The 15846-nt window shown below is 45.9% G+C and overlaps 1 protein-coding gene across 1 annotated transcript in view; it reads right to left on the minus strand.

The window, feature by feature from the left end:
• Positions 1-14323: 14323 nt before the first annotated feature.
• Positions 14324-15846, minus strand: part of GPC3 (glypican 3) — a 274404-nt gene continuing 272881 nt past the window's right edge. The window contains exon 8 of the mRNA XM_065411009.1: positions 14324-14493. Within this exon, the coding sequence (XP_065267081.1) occupies positions 14324-14493 (170 nt within the window). The remainder of the gene's footprint in view (positions 14494-15846) is intronic.

The following is a 15846-nucleotide window of genomic DNA, read 5'->3' on the forward strand; positions in this document are numbered from 1 at the left end:
TTTTCTGTGATGTCCTCACTACATTCCAAAGCCACGTCTAAAATTGCATTGCCCCTTCTTGGTTCGGTGATGATTTGACAAAGAAACTATCCTGGAATAACTGGGCCTTACTAATATCCGTAGCATTTATTCTCCGATCTATAGCTGGGAAGTTAAAGGCTCCCATTACGACACAATTCCCAATAGTATTCCTCTCGCTAATAATATAAAAGAGCCCTCTATCCATAGCCAAATCCAAGGGGGGGGGTTCTCTAGAAGTCCCCTAACACTACCCCAATAGAACCTCGGTTACCATCCCTCCCAAAAGTGGATTTGGCCCAAACATTCTGTTTTGGCCATACTACTCCATCTTATTTCTTTACAGGTTACAGCATCATTGATGTACAAGGCTACCCCACCACCTCTCTCTCTCCTAACCAGCACATCCACTCCAATGTCTGTATTCCAGCGCTGAGTGCTATTCCCCCATGGCTCTGGGATCCCTATAACAGCCAGTTTGACCTCCTGTACCCATAACTCCTGCACTATGTTCTTGGCTTCACTCAACGTTATTTCAAACCCAAGGACAGCCTGGAGAGTTTCTGCACACCAAGAAAGACAGTAATTTGTGAGCCAGGTGGTTAGCAGCGATCAGTCTATGATCCTATCAGGAGGAGCAGCATTGTCTAGTGGGTAGAGCACTGGATTGGGAGTCAGAAACCTGAGTGAGTTACTGACCTAGGATGGCCTTGGGCACATCCTTGCCCTGCTCCCTGCCTCAATTTCCCCTCCCACCATTTGTCTGTCTTGTCTATATAACTCTTCATTTTCATTTGGGGCCTTGAGGAACTATCATACTAACGCAGATTAATAATGACATGTCAGATCTACATACATGTGACATGTCTACATCTCTGTCTCTGCTCTAGCTACAGTGGCAATTAGCTACTTGTCATAAAAGCCCTGACATGTCTGGTATTCCACTACAAAAATAAATAAATAAATAAATAAATAAAAAATCAACGTTATGAGTCATTTCTGCTGCTACTTTCATTTTTTTCCAGCTGTCCTTCCCACTGGAACGAACACCCCAAATGGTGAGAACTACACGCCAGGAATGGCAAGTTTATCAGATAAAGTCCAGATGAGGCTTGCTCAGAAAACAGCCTCGGCCGGTAAGATTTAGCTTCCACAGACATCATCCAGTATTAAACATAAACATTGGAGGCAACAAAATGTCTGGCAGATCTTGACCCGACATGGCTGTCTGCACCGCACAACGAACTCGTTTCACACCGAGTGAAAGGTCACGGCTTTAATCCACTTCCTTGTGGAATGTACACAGATGTCACTCTGCTTAACATATGTCATTAAACAGCCCCTCTGTTTGGTATTCGTTCCATGTTTATTTTCCCATTTGGTAACAAAGTGGATTTTAGTATAATATGACACTGAAGGAATACAGGCTGCTGCAGACAGTCTAGATGTTTCAGTAATTTGCAAAACCTGTGGCCTATAAGGATGCGAACTCTAAGTCTGCCGTGGTTCAGTTCAGATCCATCAATGATTTCTTTCTGGGGGGTGACGAAGGGAGGAGAGGTGGGGTGGGGTGGGGTGAGGTGAGGGGTCTTAAATACCCGAATAACTGGGAAATGACCCTAGAAAACGCAAACCAGCCCCAGAGTTATTAAATGTGTTGGAGATACTATACAAAGAATCAGTTCCCAAGGCCCCTATTGTAATGGTAATTGCCACAAACCTGGAGGTCCGTGGGAGATTTGGATCAGTACTTCTGTTACAAAAGGCTCCATTTCTGGGCACTGCGAATGCAGTGCAGTGTAAAAGGCTGTATAAACCTTCTGGCTTCTAACGGAGCTACTGTAACTCTGAGAGCAAGGAGCTGGTGGGCAAAAGTGTTGAAAAGATAGCAGCTATTCAACACTGAAAGAGAAACGCAGCTGCAGACAGGGCTACGCTTGAAGAAAGACAGAGGGTACAGATAGGGGCTGGTCAAAAAAAGCCTCTTGAAACTGAAAGGCCTGTGGTTTAGGCTGACAGGAAACATCAGTGCGTGAAGTCTGACAGAGCCTTCACCACTGCCACAGAAGCCACTCTGCAAGCGGCTGTTTGAAAATCACTGCTCCAAAATGACACTGAAGTTATCTGAGGCACTAAGTTGACCGTGTTCCTCAGACGTTTGTTTTCATTAACATTAAAACTGGTTTATAATTTGACCATGACCTCTAAATAACCCAGTTTCCCATCACATCCTGCCATATCTTATTTCTCTTTGACTCATAAAATGCTCACAAGCCAAGATTCGCTTAAAGGAGCCCTCTCAGCTTAAAACAAAAACCAAAAGCTAAAAGGATGTTCTGATAATGCACTTGCCAATAGTGGTGATTTCACAGTCACATCCTCCAGTTTTCACATGTCCCTCACTTGTTGCTGTGTAAAACAGAGAAGAAAGTGACTGGCTGACCATACAGAAGAAATTGGAAATCAACACTACACAAAATGTACAAAGGGAACAAACCGAAAAAAACAACGGAAAATGTTTTTTAACTCTGATCTTCTAAGTTACAGCCATCTTAGGAGTTACTTGTAAGAAACATAGATAAAAATCTTTCAAAGAGAATGTTAAGTGTTTTTAAAGGTGAGAACAACACTAACTTTTTCACGGGAATGTTTTAAAAATTGTAATGAACCATGTGTGACATGGCACTTCGCGGCCTAAAACGCATAACTGTGTCCCTAGGACTCTAGCAAACGTAGAGCAAAATAACATCAAGAGGTTTATTTTCAAAGGGACCCAATGTTTAACAAAATAAACCATGTTTGATTCACACAGACTATTTTATTTAAACATAGTAAAATCACTAGCTATATAAACATGCCACGAGCTATAGCAAAAGCTTAGTGACCTCATCTTTGGGGAATGTCTTCATTGTCACAGGCTGGTCAGAATTTGCTTATTTAGTCAATTTTTGCTTTTACTTATTAATCAGGTTTGCCACAATGAAGAATAAGTCACAGTCTTCAGTGTAGAATAAGGATGCTGGAGCCATCACACTAACCATACAAAACCAACTGTCCCTCCTAAAACATAGAGCCTGAATATTTTGTTAGGTGCCACATTTGCTTTATGCCAATTCGTTTCCTAATATTCTAATGTTTGTGAAGAAAAAAACCAAAGCAGACCAAAAAAACCCAGTGTCCTTCCTTGGACTTTATGGCTCAAAATTTCTAATGGCTTCAATCCAGCTTCTGATTTTGCCCCACCAAAAATCCTTGCATTGGTGTTTTTGCCAATGCACTGGCGCAACAGTCAGTATGTTTGTGCAAAATGGATACACGCGCCAGACTTCACCCCTTGCACGTGCCATTTTATGAGCAAAATGGGAGTTTACAGTTGAAGATTTGGACCACATTTTCTAAGCTGCCAATGCTTTTCTCCCTCCTCTTTGAACATCTGTTCTTGAAATTTCTGCTTCTTCTCTCAGTTTTATTTCTTGTTCTTTCAGGAACCTATCCCACAAATACAGAGAGATTTTGTGTCCCTAAACATTCCAGGCAATCTCACCCCCTCATCCCACCGCACCCACCCACAGGAGAACGGCACAGGCCCTGTTATTACTAGCTAAAACAACAAACAGAACACAAGTATGAATTTTACTTACATTGGCAGCACACATAGTTACTTGAAGGCTCTATCACAGCTTGCATTACAAAGCACCGGTTTTCAGGCTTAGAATTTGGTACTTGACCGTTCTGCACATATTAGGCTGCAATTTGGTAACACTTTTGTCAATCACTAAGCTGCAGTTTTAAGCTAAGGCCAAAGAAATGGGTTTTCTGTAAATGGAGGTACTTTGGGAACAAACTTTTATGTTTAAAAAATTACTTAGCCTAGACGTTAAGCTCCTTGGGGTGTGGCTTGTGCATTGTGTCTTGCGCATAATATGAATTAATCACCGGACTGGAAGTGGCTGAGGAAAGACTGAGAAAACGACATTAGTCTAAGGAAAAGGCTGATGCAGCCTGCACGGTTTGAGAACAGCTGAGCGAGGCAGGGGTGATATACCAGACCCTTCTGTACTAGAATGGAACTGGGAGGAGACCAGGAGGGGCTTATTGGAAGATGTTACTCTGCAACCGTAAAGAACTGAATAGGGGATGAGTAGAATTGTCTATTCAATGCTCTCGGCCGGTGCAAAAATCACCTCGCCAGTCTGTTCTGTGGGTCTTTTCCACGGAACCTCAATAAGGCTGGACTGGAGGCAGTGAGAGCAAACCTGGCCCCTTATTGCTAGTTTCCAGTAGAGTGGAACCAGAGGAACAAGGATGGGCTTGCTGCACACAGGCTCTGGTGGGCAGGGAGGATGGGCTGTGGCGAGGTAGGAAACGGGCACTCAGTTATAGGAGCAGTGGGAGCAAACACTGACTATTCCCCCTCTCGGAGCAAATGACAATGACATTGGAAACGAATCAGCTCGTTCTGTTGTGCAACAGTTTAAAATTGAATGAAAACCAACCCACCTGCAACGGAGTGGCCGACGCTGCACCCCTAGCTGGCCAATGCAGGACTCCCTCGCTGAACGGTCCGTAAGGACGCAGGGTAATTATGCCACATCATAGTGGAATGTGCATCTTTTTAACTCCAATCAGGTTACACGAAGGGCCATCACAGCCTCTCTGTAGGCAGAGGAGGTTTTGAAGGGGACCAGGCAAGCTTGTGGCGAAAGTTGAGCTGAGGTGTACGTTTTGCTGAGTTAGCAATAAAGCCCAGCAAGGGGGTAAGGTGGGGAATATGAAGGGCAGGATTTTCAGAAGCACTTAGACCCAGATCCACAAAGGAACATAGGTGTCTAACTCCCGGAGAGGTGGGGCTTAGGCCACACCCCTCTCATTGGCATCTGCTATTGACTCGCTTAGGCAGCTTCCCCCCAGCGTGCTGGTTTTTGTGAATCCCATTCGTAGGCGCCTACCTCTCCCCATGCATTGCACCTAACTCAGGGCTTATGGATTTCACCTGGGTGGCACTGCAACGCTGCAGTCCCTTGGTAGATCTGGGCCTTAGAGCTGGGCCAGTATTGAGTGCTTCTAAAAATCCTAGGTCCTGTTCAGAGCAGGCCTCCCCCTGCCTCCATTGCTCCATTAGGCGACGAACAGCAACTCTGGTCGTGTTCCTCTCCCTGGGCTCTGAGCCCCCGGGCTCATCTCGCGATGGTGATGTGGCTGCTGTTTGTAACATTTGAAAAGGATCTCTTCATTTGTCACATTGGGCATGTTGGCAGCATTATGCTGGGGACAGGCTTTAAAGGATGTATCTGAACCAAGGCGGTAAGAAAGCCCATTGGTCTATTTCAAGCAATTCTGGTACTGTAAGGATTGGTCTGCGTGTGCTTTGGGAACTTGTGACAGCCCCTGTGTTCACTCGCCATCCCCTTCTCTCCCAAATGTCATTCTGCCTTCTCCAGGCTGCCCTTTCTGCATGGAACAGTCCTTCCAAACTCTCCGGGGCAGGCCAGCTGCCCCTATTGAAATCATTCCTCAGATCTCATGGTGTTTGCACACTTTTTTCTTTCCCCCCTTTTTCTTCAAAGCAAGAAAGAAACCAAATCGGTCTTGCGGGGTGTGGGCCTAAACTGAGTACCCAGAGTCAGGTCTGCACCTGGTCACCTTCCCGCAGGTTGGGACATCCGCTCACACCTGGCAAGTCCATCACTAAAGACCCCATCCTACAAACATCTCAGCACATGCCTTGTGGCCGTCTGAGGAGTCCTATTGAGCAGTATAACAGAGCAGGATTTGACCTGTAATTTCAGTTTGTCCTTAGATTTAATGAGGCCATCAGCTGTAATGTGATTGCTGTTTCTAATCAGATTTCAAAGACAGTTACTTTCAGCAATTTGAAAAATGCCTGTCGGATCAAAAGGAAATAGAACAACTAACGCTGGCTTGTATTGTGCAGGATAATAATGACCATTTCTGGCCTTAAAATCTACAAATGCCTTCTGTATCCCTCTTCTGCTCTGGGCCACTCCAGCGACACAAAGCAGCCATGCCACGTTACATCACTGCAGTGGTGCAAAACAGCTGGCGCACACTAGTGAATTTAGCCTTACATGTCGTCGCCCTTTTAAACCTACTAAGACACTGGCTGCTGCTTGATTTGGTCCTTTCAGCATGTGAAGCCCTTAGCAAAGCACAATAAACACAACTTTTGAAAAACAGAACGGAAGCATTTGAGATTTTAGTTCTCAGAGACAAGAGCTGCATGCACCAGCTGGTTCAAGCAGCTGTTAAATTTGTTAGATGAGGAAGTCTCTAGCATTAGAAAATTATCCAATTGATTAATGGACTAGGATTTCCCTTCCAACAAAAATGTTTTGTTTTTAAATTCTAATTGATGCCTGGCTAGTACGTAAACAGATTGCGCACGCTTGGTTCAAATAACTGCCATCCGGTGGAAAAGATGCTGGGTCCTTCATCTTTTTTTAAGGAAGCTTGCAAACCTGCGTGGAGAAATAATGCATGTGCATAGGGTGCTTTGCTATTTATTTATGGCCCTTTACATCAAATGCAGATACTGGGCCAGATGCTCAGCTGGTGGACACTGACGTAGCTCCATTGGCTGCCATTAAACTGCTACACCCATTTACCCCAGCAGAGGTTCTGGCTCACCGTAGTTTAACAAGAACTAAACTGGGCACCATCATTTAAATAGACAACAGAGCCATGCTGGGTGGCTCTGGGATGCTGCAGTATGGACTGGAGCCCTTTTCAGCAAGGTCAGCAGTTCAATAACCAGCTGTTAGACAGAATGCCAGCTCTGCAGCATATCCCCTTAGATAAGGACAAGTCAGAAAGCAGGAAATGGGATGTGACAGACTGGTGGAGGCTCTGGAAATGGAGAATTAAGAGGTAAGAATCAACTCTGCTTTTTTGCAGGAGATGAGAACATTGACATCAGCTTTCATTCTAGATCTGGCACTTATTTTGGGTAAAATGTTCAAAAAGCACCTAAGTCCCATTGACGTCCATTGAGACTGAGGCTCCTAGGTGACTTAGACACTTTTGAAAACAGGATTTAGGCTCCTAGCCACCTGGGTGCTTTGAAAATTTTACACAACCTTTAAGAAATAGGGTCCAAATGTATCCCAAACACAACCCCACTCCAGAGAATTTCTGTTGCATGCCGTTGTGGATGAATTTGGCCCCTGGAGTCCGTTCGTCAGTGGGGGCATGGAAGATATTTGTACCTCAACCCCAGTGACATTAGAAAGAGTTGCAAGAATAATTCCTGAGAACTAACAGGAGAGTGGGACCCTATCTACACACAAGCAGGCAAAGGTATAACACAATCTACTGGCTGGACAGTTCAGACGGGAAGTAATACATTTTAAAGAGTAAGGGGAGTTAACTATTGGAACAACCTACCAAAGGTCCTGGTGGCTTCTCCATCACTGACCGTTTTAAAATCATGATTGGATGCTTTTCTACAAGCTCTGCTCTGGGAATTATTTTGAGGAAGGTCTCTGGCCTGTGCTGTACAGAAGTTCAGACTAGATGATCACAACAGTCCCTTCTGGCCTTGGAATCTATGAATCTTTCTTAGAGGCCAGGCTTTCTGGGACAGCTGGCTGTTACTCAGTGATCTGTAGCTGGGACGTTATTTGGATGTATTCTCCAAGGAAGCCCTGCTTCACTTACTCACGTCTAGTTGATTTTATCTCCCTGTAGATTTGTGTGTCTGCTGTAATAACGCAGTTGCTGCTTGGTGAAAGGAGAGGGGTGGTTGCTTCGAAAAACAATTTTCTTCCTTCTTACAGTAGCTTTTGCAGAAGCTGTAATTGTAACACCTAGAAACTGGGTTATACATGAGTTCATAACTTTTAAAGAAAGAAAAACAAACCCAACAAACATTATTTTCTGCTTATTAAATTTGTGAGCTCTGGGGCAGGGAATGGGTCTTTGTGTTTACGTGTGTGTGAGACAAAGACCAGAACAATGGGGCCCAAATCCAGCTTGTGCTCTATTGTCTATCCAGCCTCTGTGCTCTATTGTTAAAGACGTAACAATAAACAATGGATTCCAACCAGGTTGCTAGTAACCAAACATGACCCACTGCTGGCTATTCAGTAGCTTTATTTCACTAGTATTTATATTACACAGTGCTGGGTGCTGATGAAGATTTGGTGGTCTCAAGGCAGTTCTTACTGGATAAAAAGTACTATCATAAACCATCCCATTTGCACCTTTCTTGGGAACCTTTAGCAACAAGAGCAAAGATTGAAAGGGCATGACAATTACGCTCAACACTAGAGTTTGCCCATTCAAAGTCAGGATAGCGACACATTCACAGGGCAGCAGGGGGAGACTGCATAACTCAGCCCAATCTGGCCCCTGCCACCAGTGCGATGTTCACTGCAAAAATGTAACAAAATCAAAAAAGCTCGAACGCGTTCGTTTTCTGACTTCCTCTCAATGGCTAGCGCATTGCAAAGACCCAACTGAGCAGGAAGGGGGTAGAGTCGGTGATCAGAAAGTTTAGAGGATAATTTGAAGGAGTGTTATAATGGTTCCAGAGACTATTTTTGACAATGGCAAGGAGTTTTTGTTAAAAAGAAAAATCCATGAGAAACATTCCAAAATCATTGTTAACACACACACACAAAAACACCACAGGAGAGAATTCAACAGGCTTTCGAAGGTTATAATGTGTTGTTTTAGAACCTTGGCAGATACAGGATTCAAGGACTGGTTTGGGGGATCTATTATCATAACAAGGTTTCAGAAAAGATGGCTTTGCTTAACAGCATGTCCGTACAAAGGAAAAACAGCATCAGCATGCTACAGAAGAGACTGTCAACAAGGATTACTATCACATTGCAGATTGGGATGTTACGGGATACAGAGAAAGGTACAGTAGGTATAATTTTACCAAGCGATACATTACATCAGAGTCTCATCATTGAAAAGCTGATGTCACACACCATACTGCCTGACGACTTAGCTACAGAACATTTCAGTCAGGACAGAAAAGCCCGGGACAATCCCCTGCTTTGGTAGACACCATCATTATTCGACAGCCGGCAGGTTCCAACACACAGTGTCCAACCCAAGAGAATGGTCCATTTCCAGGCTCCAAACCCCCAAAGCCAAAAGGAGCGCTCGGAGAAGAAGGAGCAGAGGGAGAACTGGATTGCTCACTGGTGGCCTGAAGGCCCCGTGAGAGAGGCAGGGCTGTGCGCCGCAAGGCACGCCCTTCGCACGGGGTCTATTTCAGTGTCAGTCCCAGGTCAGAAAGAGCAGGGGGCAGCAAGAGGGTTAGAAAAAAATCTGTTGAAAAAATATGGCTGAACATGGCTGGTTCCCTCTCTGCCCCCCCGCCACTGCTGAAGCCAACAGGAGCTCTGCTGAAAAGTGGACTAGATTGTGGTTTGCCCGTATGTGGCTTGGGGCCTAGGGTGTGGAAAGGGAATAAGAACTCTCCTCCCATCACCCCTATTGCAAAGCCCAAGTAAGGGCCGGACAGAACTGCAGGCCCTGCTACCCACGCGCTCCCTCCTGGGAGCAGCTCAGCAGAAGGGGGGCAGGGAAGGGTGGGGGTAGTTGCTGCACCCTTTAAAAAGGCTGTAGCAAATTAACCCCTCATGCAACCCCGGAGCTCTGGCTGTCACCGGCCCTGAGATACACCATGGTTCCCAGTGCTCTCCCTGTGGCAAGGGGCTTTCTGCGTCCCTTCCTATGGGCTGTGCTTAGCAGCGCAGCTGAGTCCAGCATCGGGGCTTAGATCTGCTCCTGCACGTCCAAACCCGGGGCTGGGGCCCCCTCGGCCCTCACAACGCTCCGCTGACTTTGGGCAGGCTCTGCGCTGCCACTGGGGCCTGTCCGTGCGGAGTAACATGCAGGATCGGGGCCTTTGTAAGAGCGGCCTGGTAAACTGGGGAGAAATTTGCACTCTAGAGTGAGCCTTAGGGGGTACGGTTTAAAAAAACAAGTAAGCAGGAGGAGGGTGAATGGAAAAAGGCAATCCTCTTTCTTGTTCCTAGAACTATCCGCGCTTCTTAAACAGCCAGGAGAAAGAAAGGCCAAACAGTATTTGATGTGTGTTTAAGGCAGAGTCTGGCATCCTTGTTGCCTCCCCAGGCCAGTCTGTAGCCAGAGACCGTGTCTCTGCTGGTGGCGGTACGGTGTAGTCACACGCTGCAGTGAGCAGGCAGCGTCCACACTCACTGCGGTGGGTTGCTACCTGCAGCCCAGAAAGGCTTCAGCAGTGAGGAGACAGCGAGGAAAGGTTCTGGAAGCTACCCGCTGCCGGAGCCTTTCACTGCCCCGAGGACAGGCTCTGGCTAGGGGAGGCAACGGGGAAAGGCTCCGGCAGCGGGACACTACACAGATACTAACAGCAGAACTTCACCGTCTATGCTGCTATTTATACATGTGCTAGCTGGGGGCACGGGGTTTGTACTCTAGGTGTAGACCTGCCATCTGGAGACTAGAGGCTCCTTCAATATGAATACTCTGGTGAGTGGTATTTGTTTTCAGACACATGTAGAGGGAGCTGAGTCGCCTTTACCATTTGGGGCTATTAAATCCACGAACACCGGTTAGTATCAGCAAACGAAACTACGTACAGATGTGGTCTTCTCATCTCAAAAAAGCTATATTGGCATTAGAAAAGGTTCAGAGAAGGGCAACTAAAATGATTAGGGGTTTGGAACGGGTCCCAGATGAGGAGAGATTAAAGAGGCTAGGGCTTTTCAGCTTGGAAAAGAGGAGACTAAGGGGGGATATGATAGAGGTATATAAAATCATGAGTGGTGTGGAGAAAGTGAATAAGGAAAAGTTATGTACTTGTTCCCATAATATAAGAACTAGGAGCCACCAAATTAAATGAATGGGCAGCAGGTTTAAAACAAATAAAAGGAAGTTCTTCTTCACACAGCACACAGTCAACTTGTGGAACTCCTTGTCTAAGGAGGCTGTGAAGGCTAGGACTATAACAGCGTTTAAATGAGAACTAGATACATTCATGGAGGTTAAGTCCGTTAATGGCCATTAGCCAAGATGGGTAAGGAATGGTGTCCCTAGCCTCTGTTTGTCAGAGGGTGGAGATGGATGGCAGGAGAGAGATCACGTGATCATTACCTGTTAGGTTCACTCCCTCTGGGGCACCTGGCATTGGCCACTGTCGGTAGACAGGATACTGGGCTGGATGGACCTTTGGGCTGACCCAGTTCGGCCGTTCTTATGTTCTTATGAAAACAGGGCATGCAGAGGAGACATTGTATGGAGCTGTGATCCTGATAGAAATAGAGTAAAAGGGTGATTATGTTAAAAGCAAAGGCCGGGTTGTAGCGTGGCTTACTAAGGGGTGAAATTTGCCCCTGTGCTGCAGGCCAGCACCGGGGGTGAATTTCACCCTAGAGTGAATGAGAAGAGTGAAAAATGTATTAAACTGAAAGGGCAATAAACACTCAAGCTATACAAAGATGGTTGAAATCTATCTCAAGCAGGCTTCTACTACACTCAAGTGAGAGAAGGACTTGGAATTCAGACTGCCTTGCCAAGAAAGTTTGCAAATAATTGAAAGGCTAGACTGGAAAAGAACAATGCTTGACTCCTGCTATATTGAGGACTAGTTTTCAAAGCCCCCTAATCTGAATAGAAACCCAGGACCACCAGTAAAATGAGATGAGGAAGAAACTTCAAGGTCAGAAAATGAGTCAGAACATTGCTGTTGGAAGGGTTATCTCTGGATTGGTTGATATTATGGAATTTGTCTTCCACCTGGAAGACGTAAATACTGAGGGATAGATTCTATCATCCACTCTCACACCTAGCAGTTGAGTCCTATTGATTTGGATGTTTAAGAAGAGTAGGGGGTGGCAGCATCAGACCCTCACTCATAAGACATTGCTTGCAAGGGTAGAAACAAATGCAGTTGAGCGCCACAAAACCTCAGTTTTGAAAGTCTTTAACGTTCTGGAGGCGAACCGCAAAGAGGTTGCTGATAATTAAAAGCTTTGTAAAAATTAAAAGCTGCTTTGTAATAGTTCCAAAATGGGGGAGGACGGACAGACACCAAGAGAATGATTTGAAAAGGTCACCTTTAAACAAATGTTTATGTGCAATCATCCGCAAAAGTTCCCCTTTGAGTTCAGCCTGAGCATGAGAAGGGGAATCTCTTGGGAAAGTTCTGCAGGAGGGAACCCGCCAGTTCAGGACAGAATGGATCTTCTATAGCACAAACACCATAACCATGGGCTGACTCACCCAGGCAGAGAGACCATGAGATTGGTGCTAACAACCTGATGCTCCTATCCCCCTGGTACAAATATGGAATAATTCCATTGCAGTCAGTGAGTTTTATACCAGGATCAGGCCCATCAGTTTAAAATAACAGCTGGATATTTTTCACCTTTTGAAGTTATCCTTTTAAAAAATCTTTGCAGTTCACTTTTCAGAAAGATATTTACTTAGTAGCTTTTTAAAGCATTTAAGCTCTGAGACACAAAGTATTTAAAGCACACATATAATACAGTTCTAGGGCTACCAACACCTTAAGCTGAAATATACGGCCGTTCTGGCCAGGAACCAAGACAAACTTTCCTTGCCCCTAACCCAAAAATGTCATTAGGTTCTAGCCCAAAAGCATATGCTGTCCACTGTGCGCTGAAGACCACCAGTCTGGGTTGCTGATGGCCTTCCCCAGGGCAGCCAGTTTCAGTTTCCAGTTTAAAACTTTCCTATGCTTTAAATGTGTGAAAGAGGGATTTTGATACGTTGTCCACCAAGAAAATAATTATTTTAACAAAAATAACATACACGAGAATGTTCAAATAAACGTCTTATTGTGCTGTGTGTGTGTGTCTCCTGCCAGTCCTTGCTTTTAACCTATGCAACGGGTTGGAGGCATGTTATTCAGCCCTGCAAAAGTATGGCACAGCACCACCCTCTGTCCTTTGTCTGGAGCTGTGTGTGAACATTTCCTAAGGAAGAAAAGGGTCTGTTCCTGCAGTGTGCCAAGACACACGCACCAGGTCCAGCTGACCCAGAATTCGGAGACAGGCTGGCTGGCCGCCTCCGAAGGGGCTTCCCAGGAACTGTTTGGATTCATGGGAAGTGAGCAGCAGAACTGCCTGAAACACAACGTGCTGATGTTGTGCCCTCTAATGCCAGAAGTACTGCTCTCCTCCTGTACTGCCATTGCCAATACATCCTCCTTGGAGACAGGACAGTGGCACGTTCCGAGTGTTCCCAGGCCACCATGAGGATAATCAAAGAGAGCATGTCCCAAAACAACCTGCTGTCAGCAGGGCTGCTTTGATTTAGCCATTTTTTATTCCAGGGTAATTTAGTCTTTAGGCTCAGCCCAGGAATAGCCCAAGCCCAGGAATAGCCCCAGGAGGCAATGTGCCACCTCTCAGACACAGTTCTGCCTGGCGCCACCAGTCGCTGGCTTCCTGTTTTCCCTGTGCTGGCTGGTATGTTGGCTCCACCCATTTCCTGCCCACCTGCTCTGGTGGGCGGGAGATAAACAAGCACCTACTCTTGGGTCCCCAGACTCAAGATGCAGTAGCCTTGCAAGGCGGAAGGCTGGTTCTTACTCCCTTGTGTAAGTGCGTAGTCACAGTCTAGCCCTAAATGTTTAGGGTCCACCCTTGCTCCCTATGAAGTCAATGGGAGTTTTCCTACTGACTTCACAGGTAGCAGAATCAGGACCAGGGAGAGGAGAATTTCTGAAATTTGATCAGTTGGGCCAGTGGTTCCCTTCTCTTCCTTAATCTCCTTCCCCATTTTGGACTTGCACTCTGTTTCTCAAGCCACCCCCTGGCCTCACCATTATGTGCCTGGCAAGTTTCCCAGGGATGAGTATTAAATTTGGAGTCGGTGCCAATGCTACTTAAACTATAGACAAAACCTGGGTTAAGTCAAACAAGAATGGGGGTCTGATCTTTGGTGATAATATTCACTAAACCTTAGATGCTACTCTAGTCCATGCATGGTAAATGAACTCAAGACAAAATATGGATTTCTGCTTAACAGGAATGAAAATTCAGCCTTCGTAAACTGACATGAACATAACGTAGTATCACCCTTCCGAATTATTTTTAAAAGCACTACCTGGATTTACTAACACTAAAATTCACCATGAACCAGCCCCTGGGGGTAAAGATACCATTTTATTTTACAAAACAAATGTAAGTCATTCACTTAATCTTTGGAAGTGTGCCTATATTGCAGGAGGAGCGGGGTTCAGAATGTTTTCTTCAGAAAGAAATAAGGAGAGAAGTTGATCCCCAGGAAAATCTGTTGTGGCTACTGTACAGAGTCAATGGGCCCACAGAAGAAAGACTGCCATGAAAATAGCAGTGATAGGAACATGCTTCCATGTGGTATTTCCTGATCCCAGGTTGTGAACCGCGGTATCACCTTTGCTTTGCTGATTCAAAAGTTGTTTGTTTGAGGGAACGTCATCCATATCCAAATCATAAGCCAGCTCTGAAAAGGAGAAAGAGAAAGATTGTTACTGAGCACAGCGTACCAACATCTGGCCTGACGCTCTGTATGGATTCTATATTATTATGGGATGGCCTAGAGGTCCTCACTGGGATCAAGGCCCCATTGTGCTGGGTGCTGTACAAATACCCAGTGAAAGAAAACATATTAACTCCATTTTTCAGATGGGGAAGAAGTGCAAAGAGATTAAGTGACTTGCCCAAGGTCATGCAGGAATTGAACACACATCTGCTGAGCCCTACTCCAGTTTGTGAACCACAAGGCCGCCCTTCCCCTATGGAAAACTCCCTGTAGTTAGGGATACCGCCGGATACTCACACTGGGTGAAATCCACCTCTGTGCACAAGGCCAGCACAGATTTATGCTCTGCTCAAGGCTCAAGACAAGGCGTAAGGGGGACCTAAGCGGCAGCTAGGCCCTGAACTAGTTCTCAGCTCGATGGCGGAGGTCACCCATTGAAAACCTGCATAACAGATGTTAATCTCATACCGGGCCCAGCCTTGCAGAGTTTTGGCAGCATATCTGGCAACATTAATGTAACATCTGCCGCAGCAGCCAGGGACTCAACGGGTGGGTCTACAAAACCACTCAGCGCTGGTTTCATTTTGTTCCCATTGGATTTTTTTTTCAGGGTGGTGGGAGGGAAGGTTACCACAGATGTGAATGGGAGAAGAGCTGGGCCAGTGCTGGGCACACTTGAAAATACCACCCAATGTGAGCTTCTCACATACGAGAGCTTTAATATCCTTTGTTCTTCCCACCACGGGGCGTTAGAAGCATTGATCCCTCCATGTTTGCCCAGTGCTTTCTGAACGTACGTGCCAAGAACGTTTGTCCCTGTGGGAGTCGGGGGCTGCGGATGGGGAGGGTGTCACTGGAGAGCTATTTCCAAAGAAAATCAGCTGGGCTTTGTTTAAAACAAAAATTGCGTCTGGCTTCCACACCGCCCAAGTTTGCAGAAGCGGTGAAGAAATCCCAGTCACGCTAGTTCAAAGCAAAAATCCAGCATACGGCCGATGCACCACTTACGTTCTATTTGGAGAGCTTAAGCAGGATGGAAGTGGTGCACTGCTCAGGCCTGGCCCAGGGGTGAATTTCCCCCCCTTTTTCTTTTTTAGCTTTAAAATACGTGCTCTCTGACACCTTTCATGCACCTGTTACGTTGTCTGCACGCATTTTCAATGACCAGATGCAAAGCAGGACCTAGTGTTGTAATACAGGAACCTCCAGGCTAACCGCCTCCCGCTCAAAGGATGGGGAAGAATTCTTCTCAAGCCAATGTCCCATGTCAAAGAAAACCCTCTTCAAATCTCGGAGACACTGCGCAGCTCCAAC

Source organism: Emys orbicularis, chromosome 9, assembly GCF_028017835.1.
Source record: "Emys orbicularis isolate rEmyOrb1 chromosome 9, rEmyOrb1.hap1, whole genome shotgun sequence".
NCBI lineage: Eukaryota > Metazoa > Chordata > Testudines > Emydidae > Emys > Emys orbicularis.